The 16,624-nt window shown below is 34.4% G+C and overlaps 1 protein-coding gene across 1 annotated transcript in view; it reads left to right on the forward strand.

Annotated features, from left to right (window-relative positions):
- cers4b (ceramide synthase 4b) overlaps positions 1-15,687 on the forward strand; it is a 22,128-nt gene extending 6,441 nt beyond the window's left edge. The window contains exons 3-10 of the mRNA XM_056239957.1: positions 711-829; positions 2,429-2,486; positions 3,471-3,521; positions 4,934-5,026; positions 9,171-9,299; positions 11,724-11,830; positions 12,811-12,967; positions 15,441-15,687. Of these exons, the coding sequence (XP_056095932.1) occupies positions 711-829; positions 2,429-2,486; positions 3,471-3,521; positions 4,934-5,026; positions 9,171-9,299; positions 11,724-11,830; positions 12,811-12,967; positions 15,441-15,644 (918 nt within the window). The 3' untranslated portion in view covers positions 15,645-15,687. The remainder of the gene's footprint in view (positions 1-710; positions 830-2,428; positions 2,487-3,470; positions 3,522-4,933; positions 5,027-9,170; positions 9,300-11,723; positions 11,831-12,810; positions 12,968-15,440) is intronic.
- Positions 15,688-16,624: the final 937 nt, after the last annotated feature.

The following is a 16,624-nucleotide window of genomic DNA, read 5'->3' on the forward strand; positions in this document are numbered from 1 at the left end:
CTAGTGAGAAATGTCATGTAGCTTTTAAGTTGCTAAACTATTTTACTGATAAACTCATCAGAGCAGCGCTGACAACTCGTTTCTGTGCGAGTGTGTATCCGTACTTTGTGTGTGTGTTTGAGTGGGAGAGAGAGAGTATGTGCTGTCCGAACTTAATAAAAAGTAATTTTGTGGTGAAAAACATGGAAATAATTTGTCGTTTTTATCCTATTGTTAACTATATGCATCTGCTTGGTCAGTGTCGTTGTGGGGTTTGGCTCTTTTGCTGTCGTTGGCTGTAAAACCTCTGAAATAACTGAAATCATTTGGCGTAGTGATATGGAACTGTAATGCGGTCAAAACCTGCCTGGAACTACTTTAGCCATGTGTTTCCTTGAAAATATCCTTGATAATAGGCTACTATATGTTTTTGTCCTGTAGAATTCTATATTGTATGCATAATTGGAGGCATTGCCTTTGTTATTATAACAGCTGTAATAACTAATATTAATGTATTGTTTTTAAATTGGCTGTTACCTTTGTGTGTGTTGTAAGCGTTGTAAGCATGGCGATTGATTGAAACGTAGCTGATAACATTTCGTAATGTTGCAAGGTTGAGTAGTGTGACTGTGTAGGATTTTTTTTTTTTTTTTTACAATTTATGAGCTTATTGAGTTAACTTGCACTATTTTGGTTCATAATTCCTCATGTTTTTGCATTAATCCTTCTAGAATGAGATCACCAGTCTGGTTAACCAGTGCAACCTGACTCGTAGACAAGTTGAGATCTGGTTCAGGAACCGCAGAAACCAGGACCGGCCCAGCAACAGTAAGAAGTTTTGTGAGGCCAGGTAAGTTTTCTTCAGGTATGTGCTTTTAATAATATCAAAATCATAGTTCCACTTTTTATTTTGGCTTTAGAAAAGCATGTACTGCAGCTTTAAAAAATCCAACAACCAAAACACTGATTTAAGGATTCCAAAATGAAACATATCCAGAACTTTCTAAATATGTTATGCCAGGTACACTCACCTAAAGGATTATTAGGAACACCTGTTCAATTTCTCATTAATGCAATTATCTAATCAACCAATCACATGGCAGTTGCTTCAATGCATTTAGGGGTGTGGTCCTGGTCAAGACAATCTCCTGAACTCCAAACTGAATGTCAGAATGGGAAAGAAAGGTGATTTAAGCAATTTTGAGCGTGGCATGGTTGTTGGTGCCAGACGGGCCGGTCTGAGTATTTCACAATCTGCTCAGTTACTGGGATTTTCACGCACAACCATTTCTAGGGTTTACAAAGAATGGTGTGAAAAGGGAAAAACATCCAGTATGCGGCAGTCCTGTGGGCGAAAATGCCTTGTTGATGCTAGAGGTCAGAGGAGAATGGGCCGACTGATTCAAGCTGATAGAAGAGCAACTTTGACTGAAATAACCACTCGTTACAACCGAGGTGTGCAGCAAAGCATTTGTGAAGCCACAACACGCACAACCTTGAGGCGGATGGGCTACAACAGCAGAAGACCCCACCGGATACCACTCATCTCCTCTACAAATAGGAAAAAGAGGCTACAATTTGCAAGAGCTCACCAAAATTGGACAGTTGAAGACTGGAAAAATGTTGCCTGGTCTGATGAGTCTCGATTTCTGTTGAGACATTCAGATGTTAGAGTCAGAATTTGGCGTAAACAGAATGAGAACATGGAACCATCATGCCTTGTTACCACTGTGCAGGCTGGTGGTGGTGGTGTAATGGTGTGGGGGATGTTTTCTTGGCACACTTTAGGCCCCTTAGTGCCAATTGGGCATCGTTTAAATGCCACGGCCTACCTGAGCATTGTTTCTGACCATGTCCATCCCTTTATGGCCACCATGTACCCATCCTCTGATGGCTACTTCCAGCAGGATAATGCACTATGTCACAAAGCTCGAATCATTTCAAATTGGTTTCTTGAACATGACAATGAGTTCACTGTACTAAAATGGCCCCCACAGTCACCAGATCTCAACCCAATAGAGCATTTTTGGGATGTGGTGGAACGGGAGCTTCGTGCCCTGGATGTGCATCCCACAAATCTCCATCAACTGCAAGATGCTATCCTATCAATATGGGCCAACATTTCTAAAGAATGCTTTCAGCACCTTGTTGAATCAATGCCACGTAGAATTAAGGCAGTTCTGAAGGCGAAAGGGGGTCAAACACAGTATTAGTATGGTGTTCATAATAATCCTTTAGGTGAGTGTATATTAGACAACTATAGAAAGCTTGAGAAGATGAGAAATGTTTGTTCATATACTATGATCTCTAGCTTTTGATTGCAGACTTTAGTATCTTGAAGAAGTAAACATCAAAAGAACTACAATCTCAAGAACTAATTATCAAGATGAATGCATCTGTTTTAATGCCGTTTTTTACCATAGTAACTTCAAATCTTTTGTTTCCCCAGCTGGAGATTTGTGTTCTACCTGATTGCTTTCGCCGCGGGATTTGCATCTTTAATTAACGTGAGTCGTCATTTGAAGCTTAATTCCCACGTGAACCCTAGTGTGTCTTGGGGTTGGTGTCTTTTGAGTCACTGCCTAATTATGGTCCCCTAGTTAAAGTCCTAACAAATAGATTTGAACGCTTCTTCAGATCGACCTGCATTAAATCAACAATAACAAGCTTCAGCTTTGTTATTTTGAACACACACGGTTCTAATGTTTTTCTGAAGCACAACACCGGCTCTCGGGACTCAGTATAGAGCTGGTAAGTCCCGCCCATCCGTAAAACTCCAAGTGGACCTCTAGGTTGAAAAAGCGTCAATGCAAGTGAATGAGAGAAATAATTATTTTCTGATCCCGGTTGAATTGTGCCATGAATGTGAACATATGTTGTCTGTGAATTTTTTATATAATTTCTCATGTAACGAGTTTGACAGTATATTGTATGATTCTTTGGCTAGCAGTTGTGGAATAGACATAACGAGAAAGACTACACGTCGCATATGTGACGTCACCGCATAACACATTTTCCCTCCACAAATCACGGTGCGATAATCTAAGGAATTAGATCGAGATGCCTGTGTGTTTTGTACCCAAATGTCACCATTCAAACAAAGGCATGTTTAGCGGGATCCGTGTGCTAGTGGTGGTGACGTATATCAAACGCGTCGAAAGCAGCGAAGAGTTGTAGTCCACAAAGTGCTCTCACACAAAGTCTAACCGTATGAAAATTCTACCCGCTAAATTGTAGCATTCTTTACACGAAAAATTATATAAAAAATTCACAGACAACATATGTTCACATTCATTGCAAAATTCAAACGGGATTAGAAAATAATTATTTTCTCTCATTCACTTGCATTGACGATTTTTCAACCTAGAGGTCCAGCGGGGTAAGCGGAAGGGGCGGGACTTACCAGCTCTATGGTCTTCACTGTATATGACTGCCTCTTTTATTGTCAGGCCGTTAGTTCTGTTGTCTGAAAGTGTTCCTCTTCCTCATAGACGCCCTGGTTCTGGGAGCAGAGCGAGTGCTGGAGAGGATATCCTCAACAGGTGAGCTCACCTGGGGTGTGTTCCCGTACAACGCCATAACTCGCTGCTTCACTACTATAGTACGACGCATCGTTGGAGAAATCAACTATAGCTAGTCTCGACTGTTTCCCGAAACCATATTGTCGCAAACTGGTCGTTCAACCACCAGGTTTATGACGTCACGCACGTGGTGGAGTAATAACTTATTTTAATGAAACTGTTTGAGGTAGAATTAATTCTAGATAAATTACAGATATGGCATTTGAGGAATATTTCGCTTTAGTGAGATATTTCAAGCCTTTATTTGTTAAAATTTTGATGATTATGGCTTACAGCTTATGAAAACCCCAAATTCAAAACTAGAATATTGTGAAAAGGTTTTCATATCTGTAAGCCAAAATCATAACAAATAAAGGCTTGAAATATCTCACTTTGCATGTAATGAGTCTATATAATATATTAGTTTCACCTTTTAAGTTGAATTACTGAAGAAAATGAACTTTTGCACGATATTCAAATTTTTCGAGTTTCAGCTGTATAGTAGGTGAAAAACAATATGTGACAAAGGAAGTATATCTGAATTCACAGTACCGGTACTCATAAAAGAGTAGGGGAAAACTACCTACTACTTTCGGTGAGATTCTGAAGTGTGCATACAGTGGATACTTTACTATCCCATGAGGCCACAGGAGAGGGCTAACACTGGTAGGTCACATGATCATGACAACATGGAGAAATTAGTACGTCCAGATTACATTCATACTACACACATTCATAATTTCATACTATATAGAACATACTTTGTTAGTGGCCGTGAAGTAATTACTTATTCAGAATAAGTACCTATTAAATAATTTTATTCATGCATTAAGGATGCATTAAATTGATCAAAAGTGACAGTAAAGACATTTATAATGTTACAAAAGACTAATAAAGGATAACCTATGGTAATTTATACTCTCAAGCTCCAAAAATTAACAAAAACACCAAACACTGCCTTTCAAAAATTTGGGGTCAGTAAGATTTTTTTTTTTTTATTAAATTGTTTTTGTGACAGGAAAGACATTTATTAATGTTACAAAAGATTCTATTTCAAATAAATGTTGTTCTTTAGGACTTTCTATTAATCAAGAAATCCTGAAAAATAAAAATGCATTACGGTTTGCACACAAAAAAATATGAAGCAGCAAACCTGAATGTTATTAGAATATTAGAGTGATTTCTGAAGGATCATGTGACACTGAAGACTGGAGTAATGATGCTGAAAATACAGCTTTGATCACAGGAATAAATTACATTTTAACATAAATTCACAAATAAAACAGCTATTTTAAATTGCAATCATATTTTTGAGAAGTGAGGTTCTCCTAGCCTTTTATACTGTTTAGAGGTGATGTAATGTCAGTGTTTTGTGTGTGTTTGTGTTTCTCTAGCCGGTGCGGGACGTACACTACTGGTACTACATGCTTGAACTGGGCTTCTACTGGTCTCTGCTGCTCTGTGTGTCTGTGGACGTCAAAAGAAAAGTAAGATCTCACACAATAGTGTCCCACAGTGGAGTTCATTTGCTTTCTGAATGTTTTATGAGGATTGTATGTTACAAGGTCAGAGTTTCTCTTTTTGAAGCTGATGTCCTTTTTAAAGATGCTCAGTTATTTACCTTGCTAGCTTGGTAAGTTAAATATACGCTGTATTAACAATAATATTTAGTTAATTTAGGCTACATTCAGTGTTGGGCAGTAACGCGTTACTGTAACGCAGTTACTTTTGACAGTAACTCGTACTGTAATGCATTACTTTTTAAATAAATTAACTCCGTTACCGTTACCATATGGTGCGTTTGTCCGTTACTTTTTTAAATGAATTAATTTTGGCTGAAGTGTAGCCTACAGCCTAACCTGTTTACAGCAGCGACGCATTGTTGGTGGAAGGGTTGCCACCCGTCCCTTAAAATACGGAATTGTCCCGTATTTACAAGTAAAATGACGCGTCCGTATCAAATCAATAAGGGACGCGATTTGTCCCGTATTTTACATAAGGCCCACACATAGCCTAGTTGGATAAAAACATAGGCTTTACTATACTAATAGCAAATAGCCTATAAATAAATCAATTTCACAATAATGTTACATTATGATTAGAATCAAATGAATTTTGTCCATTTTCTAAGCTTAGAAAATGCACATTTATACGGGCTGAATTTTATAGGCCTAAAATAAATATTGTTTAGTAATTATGTGAATTACACTGCGCAAACTACTACCCACCGAATGAAGAAGGGTTGGCTCTCAGTCTCCACAGAACAAAATATTCATTTTATTTTATTTTTAGTGTTCGCATTTATGAGGAAAAAACAATGTTGCGGACGTGTTCTCCGTTACGGATGCGACGCGCTCTGAAAGCGGCACTAAAAGATGCTTTAATACATCAAACAGAAAGCACAAAACCTTTCTGTAAAGTGAATTTCGTTTTGTATTAATTGTATCTTAATTTTAATCAATGTTTCATCAACCAATTGCCTGGATTTAATAAATAAGAAGTAAATATAGCAGATGATAGATAATCACGAAACGGAGGCGCCGGCCCGTGAACTGGAGTTCGTCTCATAAATGAACCGCAACTCGGCGTATAAGGTAACCTACTTGCCTCACAGACATGTCTACTTTTAAACAGAACAATTCAAAACTAAAGAAAACAGACTACAGACTGCTCTCTGCTTATGTAATCCGTATGAAATGTGCATTTCTCTCTGGCGCGATCACTACTGCGAAGATCGCGAGTCAGCATAGTGAGTCACCTCAGAAATCCTTGTGATATATTCAGTTTGTGCTGGTCTGACTCAAATAAAATAGTGTTTAAAAATAACTTTCTGTTTAAGTCAGTTTTGTGTTTGTATAGACCATAACGCATAAAAGGGCATTAATGGGAACATTAAAGAATGTTTTTTTTTTAAAGTAACTAAAAAATTACTTTTAACAGTAACGCATTACTTTTTGGTGTAAGTAATCAACAAAGTAATTGAGTTACTTTTTGAATAAAGTAACTGTAACTAGTTACTATTTCTTAGTAACTAGCACAACACATTGTATCATAATTTTTCATTTCTATGATGTTACTCATGACTAGCGGTGTAACGATCCCCTCATGTCACATATCATGATACTAAACTATGCGATATTATTGCGATACTCCGAGACATATGATAAAAGGTAAACAAAAAATGTACTGTTGATTAAAATGCTAAATTTGATATTACTGTTGTAAATTAATAGGCTCATTATTTTAGACGAATATGCTTGCACTCTGTCACTGACTAGATATATTTAATATAATGTCGCCCGCTTTTTACTGGTAACATCAGACATTTGGCATTATCAGGACACGCAAATATTCCCCCATTGCATTATTATACATCATAGTCAAAATTATATCTAGTAGTTTAATGTAGTACTGACACTAAAACTCTGTAAACTTGAATTTTTTCTCACACAGTAATTTTTATTTTGGGTGAATTCATCACAATACATATTGTCATTATCCACAATTGCATTTTTGTATTGCGATATATTGTGACACCCCCTACTTGCAGTTCATATAAATATCGTCCAGAGGAACATTTACTTTAATGCACTTTTATCCAGAGTGACTTCCAAAAGACAACAGAAAGAGCCTACAATATTTGGGTCCCACTTTTTATATTAGGTGTCTTTAACTTCTATGCACTGACATTTACATAATTTGATACAATGCAGTTATTGTGCACATACATACATTTACACTTATCTTGTTTAAAAATACCTGCATGTAATTACAGCTGTAATTTAATCTATAATTACATGTTTACACACCACTAAACCTGTTCCTAACCGTACCTCAATAGCAGCACAAGTGTTTTGCAAGTGAACATGAACACAAAAGTACATTGTTCTTATTTTTTGATGTCAGTACATAGTAGTTAAGGACATCTAACATAATGTGTCACCAGTATTCGTATTATGCAATGCCTGGGTTATTACACAACTACATCAGGAAGCAAAGTAGAGAAGAGGAGAAATGCAGACAAGAAATAAGTATAACATATTATTACTCAAAAGAGACTTAGTTTTGAGTTCATTTAAATATCAACTTTGTCTAAAATTCCTTAAGAGAAATAAAACTACAGGTGAAACTCGAAAAATTTGAATATCGTGCAAAAGTTCATTTATTTCAGTAATTCAACTTAAAAGGTGAAACTAATATATTATATAGACTCATTACATGCAAAGTGAGATATTTCAAGCCTTTATTTGTTATAATTGTGATGATTATGGCTTACAGATATGAAAACCTTTTCACAATATTCTAATTTTGAATTTATGGGTTTTCATAAGCTATAAGAAATTAATAATCTTCAAAATTATAACAAATAAAGGCTTGAAATATCTCACTTTGCATGTAATGAGTCTATATCATATATTAGTTTCACCTTTTAAGTTGAATTACTGAAATAAATTAACTTTTGCACGATATATTCTAATTTTCGAGTTTCACCTGTAGTCAATAGTTGTCATAGATCAAACAGAGGGATAACATTAATGTGGAGATCATTTGATGAGAAATATTTGAGTTCAAATTGAGACCTCTGACTGTTGATTGCAGATCTGAGAACAGTTTGAGACGGTTAAGTCTTTTAGAGGAGAAACAGTGAAAGTCTCCGTTTGACTCGTGCTGTAGGTTTCACAGTAAGACAGTGATTCATTTAAGCCTTTACGAGACATATCTTAGTATTATTAGAACAATCCACCTGTAATATCACGGAAAATCACATCCTTTCATGCTGGTTTTGAGCACAAAAGCAGGCCAAAGTTTGGACACTTGATTTTAAAAACCTTCTGATCTAAAGGCTTCTTCTTGAATGCTTGAAGGTTGGAGAAATCATAGAGTTTCTATGTGTGATTTGTGTGTCAGGTATTTCACACACACACACACACACACACACACACACACACACACACTAAATGCAGATTGTCAACACGCCATCTATTGTCTAGATCAGGGGTCGGGAACCTTATTTGACCAAAGAGCCATTTTTTTCATTTTTGGTAAATGCATTTTTCCAAAAGAGCCACAGTAAAAAAAAAAAAATATATATATATATATATATATATATAATATTATTATTAAAGACAAGCTTATTTTCAATAAAGTTTCAATATGTATTAATTGTGCAGGGCTTTCACTGTGAGGTTGAGTTACCAACTGATGAGCATAAATCCTCTGTGTGTGTGTGTGTGTGTGTGTGTGTGTGTGGGTGTGTGTAAGTGTGTGTGTGTGTGTGCGTGCGTGCGTGTGTGTGTGTGTGAGTGTGCGTGTGTGTAAGTGTGCGTGTGTGTAAGTGTGTGTGTGCGCGTGTGTGAGTGTGTGTGTGTGTGTGTGTGTAAGTGTGCGTGCGTGTGTGTGTGTGTGAGTGTGCGTGTGTGTAAGTGTGTGTAAGTGTGTGTGAGAGTGTGTGTGTGTGTGTGTGTGCGTGTGCGTGTGTGTGAGCGTGTTTGTGTGTGTGTGTGTGTGTGTATATGTGTAGACTCTAGATTGTCTTTTGGTTGTTTTAGGTTACATTTCATGTCAGATATCACCGTGATGTCAATTATTCTTTTGTCTTTTTGTGTTAATCTGGATCATGTTCTGTTGTAGGATTTCAAAGAACAGATCGTCCACCACTTTGCCACTATTTTCTTGCTGGGTTTCTCGTATTGCTCCAACTACATTCGGGTCGGCACCCTGGTGATGCTCGTCCACGACTCCTCAGATTTCCTCCTCGAGGTACGAGCTCAACCGCAGGGTCACGTGTTTATGGGCAAAACAACGAGTCTAACACTGACACAAAACTCCCCAAACACACTGCTGGCCAATGATTTCACCTTTATTTCATGTTAAACCCTCTGGTACTGTTTGTGTGTCGCTCAAAAATAACCATTATTATTATTGTACTATTTTTTAGTTTGATCATATATTTTTATTTAATATTTTGTATTTTTTTAGGGGATTTTACGGTACTACTTTATATTTATGCACTAGTTATAATCTATTTATTCACTTTTTGAGCATAGACCTGAAAATGTCTTAAATCTTACGTCTAAATCATTTAAATCTTAAATGACCTAAATCTTGAAAGTTTTGGATCACAGACTGAAGTTTGGTCTCTTTTTAAAGACGACACGTGGCAGATTATTGCTAAAGTTAAAAAAATTTAAAAAGTGAACTTGATTTTTTTATATAAAATTGTATATTTATTGTTATAGCTGTAACTGTAGCTCAAACAGTAGAGCGTTGGCGCTTGCAACGCCAAGGTCATGAGTTTGATTCCCAGGAACAGCAATAACTGATAAGAATGTAAATGTGTAGCTTGAAATGCAAAGTAAGTCGCTTTGGATAAAAGCGTCTGCCAAATGCATAAACATAAATGAAATGTTATGAAAAAATCAACAAAAATACCATTTAAATTTTTATATGAAATATATATTATTTTCCAAAACATGTTTTACTCTAAAATTGTGAGAAAATCAAAGCCATAAATCTAAACAAGTTGTGTTCCAAATTTTAGGTTGATATCTCAAAAAATTAGTTTTCAGTAATATTTTGTTCGGCCGCAGTACCAAACGCTTCCACTAGAGGAAATTCGTCTCCCATTCATTTCCAATGCGCTCATTTTAGATCGCAAACAATACAAGTGTGACTATGTTTTTCAGGACCATTAAACCTTTTTGAATCACGTCCATAATTTTTTTTGTTTTCACACAGCAAGTGCCAAAACCTTTACCAAGTTTCATACCATTCAGATGAAGTAAAACATTTTTTTTTAAAACAAAACCCTGTAAAATCGAACAGCATCAGAGGGTCACGCCATTTGCAATGACCTTTATGCTTTGTTTCGGTTTTATGAAATGTTATGGTTTCAGTATTTAGAGGAATTTAGTGTTCATGTGGTTTCAGTACACTGTAAATTCAAGTTCACTCTACTCCAAAAAGTTCGGAAATTTGCATTATTTTTGGCAAAGCAAACTTAAAGCGAAAAAGGTCAACTTTAAGTAAAGAAAGCAAGTAAATTAAGTAACAAATATCAACTTAGTTTAATGTCAATTCTAAATGTTTACTAATGTTACTTAAGATTTAATAGTAAGATTACTTTATTAATTCTATTTTGCTCTGCAAACATCCTAAATTGTATTATTCTCAACATGGGTTCGATCTTCCATTGTGAGCTATGGAGACTATGTGAAATCATAGTAAACAAACGTCTTTTCAGTAGTTTAACTAGTATGTCGGGAACTTTCCAGCTAACGAAAATATGTTCTAAGAATGTTTTGCTAATGTTTTCCATTGAAAGCGTCCAGTTATTTAAACGTTTTAAAAATGTTTAAAAACATTCTTGGTTTTATGAACATTCTATTTTATCTTTCTTTAACCTTTAATGGAATGTTACTTCTGAACATTCCGAAACAAGTAGTTAGTAACATTTAAAAAATGTCCAACTAAAATGTTTCAGAAAAAAACATTCCATAAACAATGTACAATATTACATTGTACAAAATAATAATGCATAACACAATAATAATGTACAAAAGTTCATTTATTTCAGTAATTCAACTTAAAAGGTGAAACTAATATATTATATAGACTCATTACATGCAAAGTGAGATATTTCAAGCCTTTATTTGTTATATTTGTGATGATTATGACTTACAGATATGAAAACCTTTTCACCATATTCTCATTTTGAATTTGGGGTTTTCATATTAAGCTGTAAAACAATCAAAATTATAACACATAAAGGCTTGAAATATCTCACTTTGCATGTAATGAGTCTATATAATATATTAGTTAGAATATATATTAGAAATAAATGAACTTTTGCACAATATTCTAATTTTTCGAGTTTCACCTGTAAAAATAATGTTTTTGTGAATTATTTGAGAACTAGGTAGGCAATTGTTTTTCATAAACACTGTCAATCATTAATAGATTCGTCCAATCGTTGCATTCGTTCTGAAATCGCACATGCTTCCTTCAAGACACGAGAACTTTGAGCAAACTTTCCATTGATGTGACTGGAAGAACATTTATTTTGTAATAATAGCTTGAATATCACATTAATAAAACTATGCTTTTAAAACACTGAACAGTATGAGACTAAAACTCTGAGTAATTTAGTGTCGCTCATCTTGAATCTCTCTGCTGTTCCCACAGTCTGCCAAGATGTTCAACTATGCCGGCTGGAAGAAGACGTGCGATTCATTGTTTGTGATTTTTGCTGCTGTATTCCTGGTTACACGCCTGATCGTGTTTCCCAGCAAGTAAGAGCCTTGGCCCCTGACTCTTTAAAGCATGAAGAATCAGATAACATCGTTTTAACCCCTTAAGGTGCACTAAAGCGTGTTCAGACTTTTATTTTGAAATAGTGATGAACATGAAAGAATGGTAGAAACCTCAGTTTGTTTTCATGCCAATAGTTCAAAAGATAACATCCATTACATTTTTTTGGAAAAAAAAGTCTGAAAATGTTTTAAATATAAAGAAAGCAATTATAGATTCACCATTTGTGATGTGGCGGCGAGCTATAACGCACGTGCGTGTTATTTCTATGTGATTATTGAGGTTGAATTCATATCAAAATCTGCCAAACTTCCCTTACTACTTCTGAATAGGATGTCTACTTCATAAATTGTATGAAAATTGTGGAAATAATGGTTCAGATCACTCAAAACACACATGGAAATGGAGGCGCCCTTATATGGGCAGTGATGGAGTCTGTGCCCTAGTGGAAGCGTTTGGTACTGCGCCCACACACACTCTCACTGAAAGCTAATTTTTTGAGATATCAACCTAAAATTTTAAACACAACTTGTTCAGAGTTTTGGCTTTTATTTTCTTGCAGTTTTAGAGTCCAACCAGGTTTTGAAAAATATATATTTTAATATATAAAATATGAATAATACAATTTTTACACAAACTCAAACTTCTATAACTTTTTTTCTGTTTCACTTTCTTAATTTATTTCACTTCTACAAAAATCTGCCAAATGTCTTCTTAAAAACAAGACCAATCTTACATCTATATTCCAAAGCATTCTTGAATTACAACCATTTAAGTTCGGATTGTGCATTTTCATGTCTATTCAAAAAAGGGGGCGTGACAGTCACTATGAACATCACATGATCATGTGATTAGATCTCCTCAGTTTCTACAGTTGGTGCATGTGTGAGGTATTATGTTGTTTTTCTCAGCGTTAAAGCAGCGTGTGTGTGTGTGTGTGTGTGTGTTTTCTCTCCTGTAGGATCATCTACACCACTCTTGTGTTGTCTATGGAGGTGTTTGAGCCGTTTATGGGATATTATTTCTTCAATGCGCTTCTGCTGGTCCTGCAGGCGCTGCACGTCTACTGGGCGTATCTCATCCTGAGGATGATCTACAAGTTTCTCTTCTTAGGGAAAGTAAGTCAGTCCATCCATCATATCTACACCCAGTGTTTAATCACACAACTGTCACCGTCCCACAGGTGGGACGTTTGCCATTATATTTTTAAAACAATAATATCTTAGTAAAAATCTTAAGTAATATTGACAAACTATATATCATTTGAAAGCTTACAATCTCTAGTTTCCATATTTGGTGACTGACTTTCTAAATAAATTACAGAGGAGCCGTAATTTATCAATTTGCAACAAGAATATTTTCATACTTCTAAGGCGTGTTCAGACTTTTATTTTGAAATAGCAATGAACATGAAAAATCACGAAAGAAGGGTAGAAACCTCAGTTTGTTTTCATGCCAAGAGTTCAAAAGATAGCATCCATTCAATTATTTTAGGAAAAAAGGTCTGAAAAGCTTTTAAATATAAAGAAAAAAATGATAAATTCACCATTTGTCGTGTGGCAGCGAGCTATGACGCACATATGTGCTCTTTCTTAGAGGTTGAATTCATATCAAAATCTGCCATACTTCCCATACTACTTCTGAATAGGATGCCTACTTCATAAATTGTATGAAAATTGTGGAAATAATGGTTCAGATAAATTGTTCAGAAACAACATATGGTAATGGAGGCGCCCTTATATGGGCAGTGATGGAGTCTGTGCCCTAGTGGAAGCGTTCGGTACTGCAGACAAACACACACTCTCACTGAAAGCTCATTTACTGAGATATCAACCTAAAATTTTAAACACAACTTGTTCAGATTTTTGGCTTTAATTTTTTTTGTGCAGTTTTAGAGTAGCCCAGGTTTTGAAAATATATGTTTTATATAAAATATGAATAATTATTTTTTTTACATTGTACATTTCCATAAACTCAAACTTCTATAACTTTTTTTCTGTATCACTTTCTTAATTTCACGTCTACAAAAATCTGCCAAATGTCTTCTTTAAGACAAGACCAATCTTACATCTATATTCCAAAGCAAAGGGAGGAGGGGGGGGGGGGGGGGGGGGGGGGGGGGGGGGGGGGTGACACTTAACAGGATAGTCAAACACTTTACTATAAGGTTCTTAATGCATTTACTAACATTATTTAACAATGAGCAATATATTTTTAACAGTATTTCTTAATCTTTTTTTAACATTAGGCTATTTAATAAAAGTACTGTTCATTGTGTGTCATGTTAGATCAGGTCCAACAAATAATATTAACAGATACAACTTTTGATTTCAATAATAGAAAATGGTGAAATTAACATTAAGAAATGCTTCAGGAATATTTTTCATTGTTAACTAATGTAGTTACTGGAAATGTTTTAGTTTAAAACAATACATAGGTATCAATATATATATATATATATATATAAGTATATATTTTGTTACCTATATATATATAGCGTGTTATTTTTGTATTATTTATATATTTATTAATATTATGAATAACCTTAATCTTTTATTTTCATTTTAGTTTGTTTAGTCATTTTATTTTTGTGCTTTTGTCATTTTTTATTATTTTTTACATTTCTTTTTAACTTGAATAAATTTTTTTATTTCAGTTTTTGTTTTCAGTCCTTTTAGTACTTCAACTTAATCAGTTCAATTAGTGCAACATTTCTTAATATTCATAATAAAAAATGTAAGTAAAAAATTTTAATATTTATATTTAATTCTGTTTTAGTTTATAACAAAACAAATTACATATTTAACTGTTATGTATATATATATCAGTGTTATTTTAGTATTATTTATGGTATATTAATATTATGAATAACCTTATGAATAAACTTTCATTTTCATATTTCCAGTTTACATTATAATTTTAGTTTAAGTTTTAGTAATTTTATTTTGTGCTTTTGTCAAATTTTTTTTTTTTTTACATTTCTATTTAACTTTAATTTATTTTGTTTTCAGTTTTTGATTTAGTCATTCTGTACTTACTTTATGACTTATTTATGTCACTTAGTGCAACATCTCTAAATATTAATTACATTTTTTTTAGTTAAAACACTTTTCCTTGATCATTTCATTAACAGATTTCAAAAGCATTGCACATAAATACTCATATACTGTCAATTTACAGGTGGAACTCGAAAAATTAGAGTTTCGTGCAAAAGTTAATTTTTTTTTTCAGTAACTCAACTTAAAAGGTGAAACTAATATATTATATAGACTCATTACATGCAAAGTGAGATATTTCAAGCCTTTATTAGTTATAATTTTGATTGTTTTACAGCTTAATATGAAAACCCCAAATTAAAAATTAGAATATTGTGAAAAGGTTTTGTAAGTCATAATCATCAAAACAATAACAAATAAAGGCTTGAAATATCTCATTTTGCATGTAACGAGTCTATATAATATATTACTGAATTACTAAAATAAATGAACTTTTGCACGATACTCTAATTTTTCGGGTTTCACCTGTAAAAGTGAATTCAAACGACATCAGAGAAACGTCCTTTAACCGATCTCACTTGCACCTCTTCAACAGCTGGACAAGGATGAGCGCAGCGATGTGGAAAGCGACCCAGAAGAGGAAGAAGAGAATGAAGAAGAGGAGGAGGAAGATCAGTCCTCCTGGAGGAAGAGGAACGTTGTTCGGGACTCACGGCTGGCGATGCTCAGTTCCAGTTGTGTCCTAAATAACCTGACCAATCAGAAAGCGCACGCAAACAGAAGACCGAAAGCCAGATAGCAACAAACACATGCTTTATCCAGTCTGGGTTTATTAGACACACTCGACTGTAATCTCATTCACACACATCACCGCGTCAAGGATGAAGTATTCATGTAGATTACTGAATGTATTTATGTTTCTAAGTGTAACTTACACCTCATATCGCTACTAAAAGAGAAGAAAACCTGCTGATATATGCACTTATTCCACTACACATCAGCAAACCCGTATCACTCTCTGATGAAGAGCCTACAGTGACCTTTACTGAAAATACACTGTATTTATTGTGCATCCGTATGATGAAAAAATACTCATCTGAACGCCGTGAGAGGTCTAGATGAAACGAATGATTTGTTTTGTAAATCATAGCGCTGTTGGATATCACTGTGGGATATGTTTCCATGTAGAATATAAAGAAATATATTGTGAAATATCTTGTTTTGTCTTTGTATATATTTACTAATACATACATACATGAAAATATGATGAATATAAAGGCATATAAATTAGTGCTGTCAAATCGATTAATCATAAACATAACATTAACATAAAAGTTTGTGTTTATATTTTATATAAACACGTTTTGATGTTAGATGTGATTAATCGATTTGACAGCACTGTTATACATGTTTTTGTACAGCAATTAGTTTTGACAAAAAATGATATTATGTACACTCTAAAGAATGCTGGGTTGTTTTAACCCAAATTTGGGTAAAATATGGACAAACCCAAAAATGTTGGGTTAAAAATGTAATTTCAAATTTTAACCCAACTTCAACTTTCACTTTCAACTGTAAATTTTTTTATTGCATTTTTAACCCAACATTTGGGTTTGTCCATATTTGACCCAAATTTGGGTTGAAACAACCCAGCATTTTTTAGTGTGTAGAATTAAAACGTATGTTTATGTCCTTTTAAAGCTCCCCAATATTAATAGATTTCTGCAGTTTGCGTCGTATGCAACACGTCTTTTTTTAAATACAATAGTAGCACCAAAA

Source organism: Rhinichthys klamathensis, unplaced genomic scaffold (assembly GCF_029890125.1).
Source record: "Rhinichthys klamathensis goyatoka isolate OS25496 unplaced genomic scaffold, OSU_Roscu_1.1 h1tg000575l_1, whole genome shotgun sequence".
Taxonomy (NCBI): domain Eukaryota; kingdom Metazoa; phylum Chordata; class Actinopteri; order Cypriniformes; family Leuciscidae; genus Rhinichthys; species Rhinichthys klamathensis.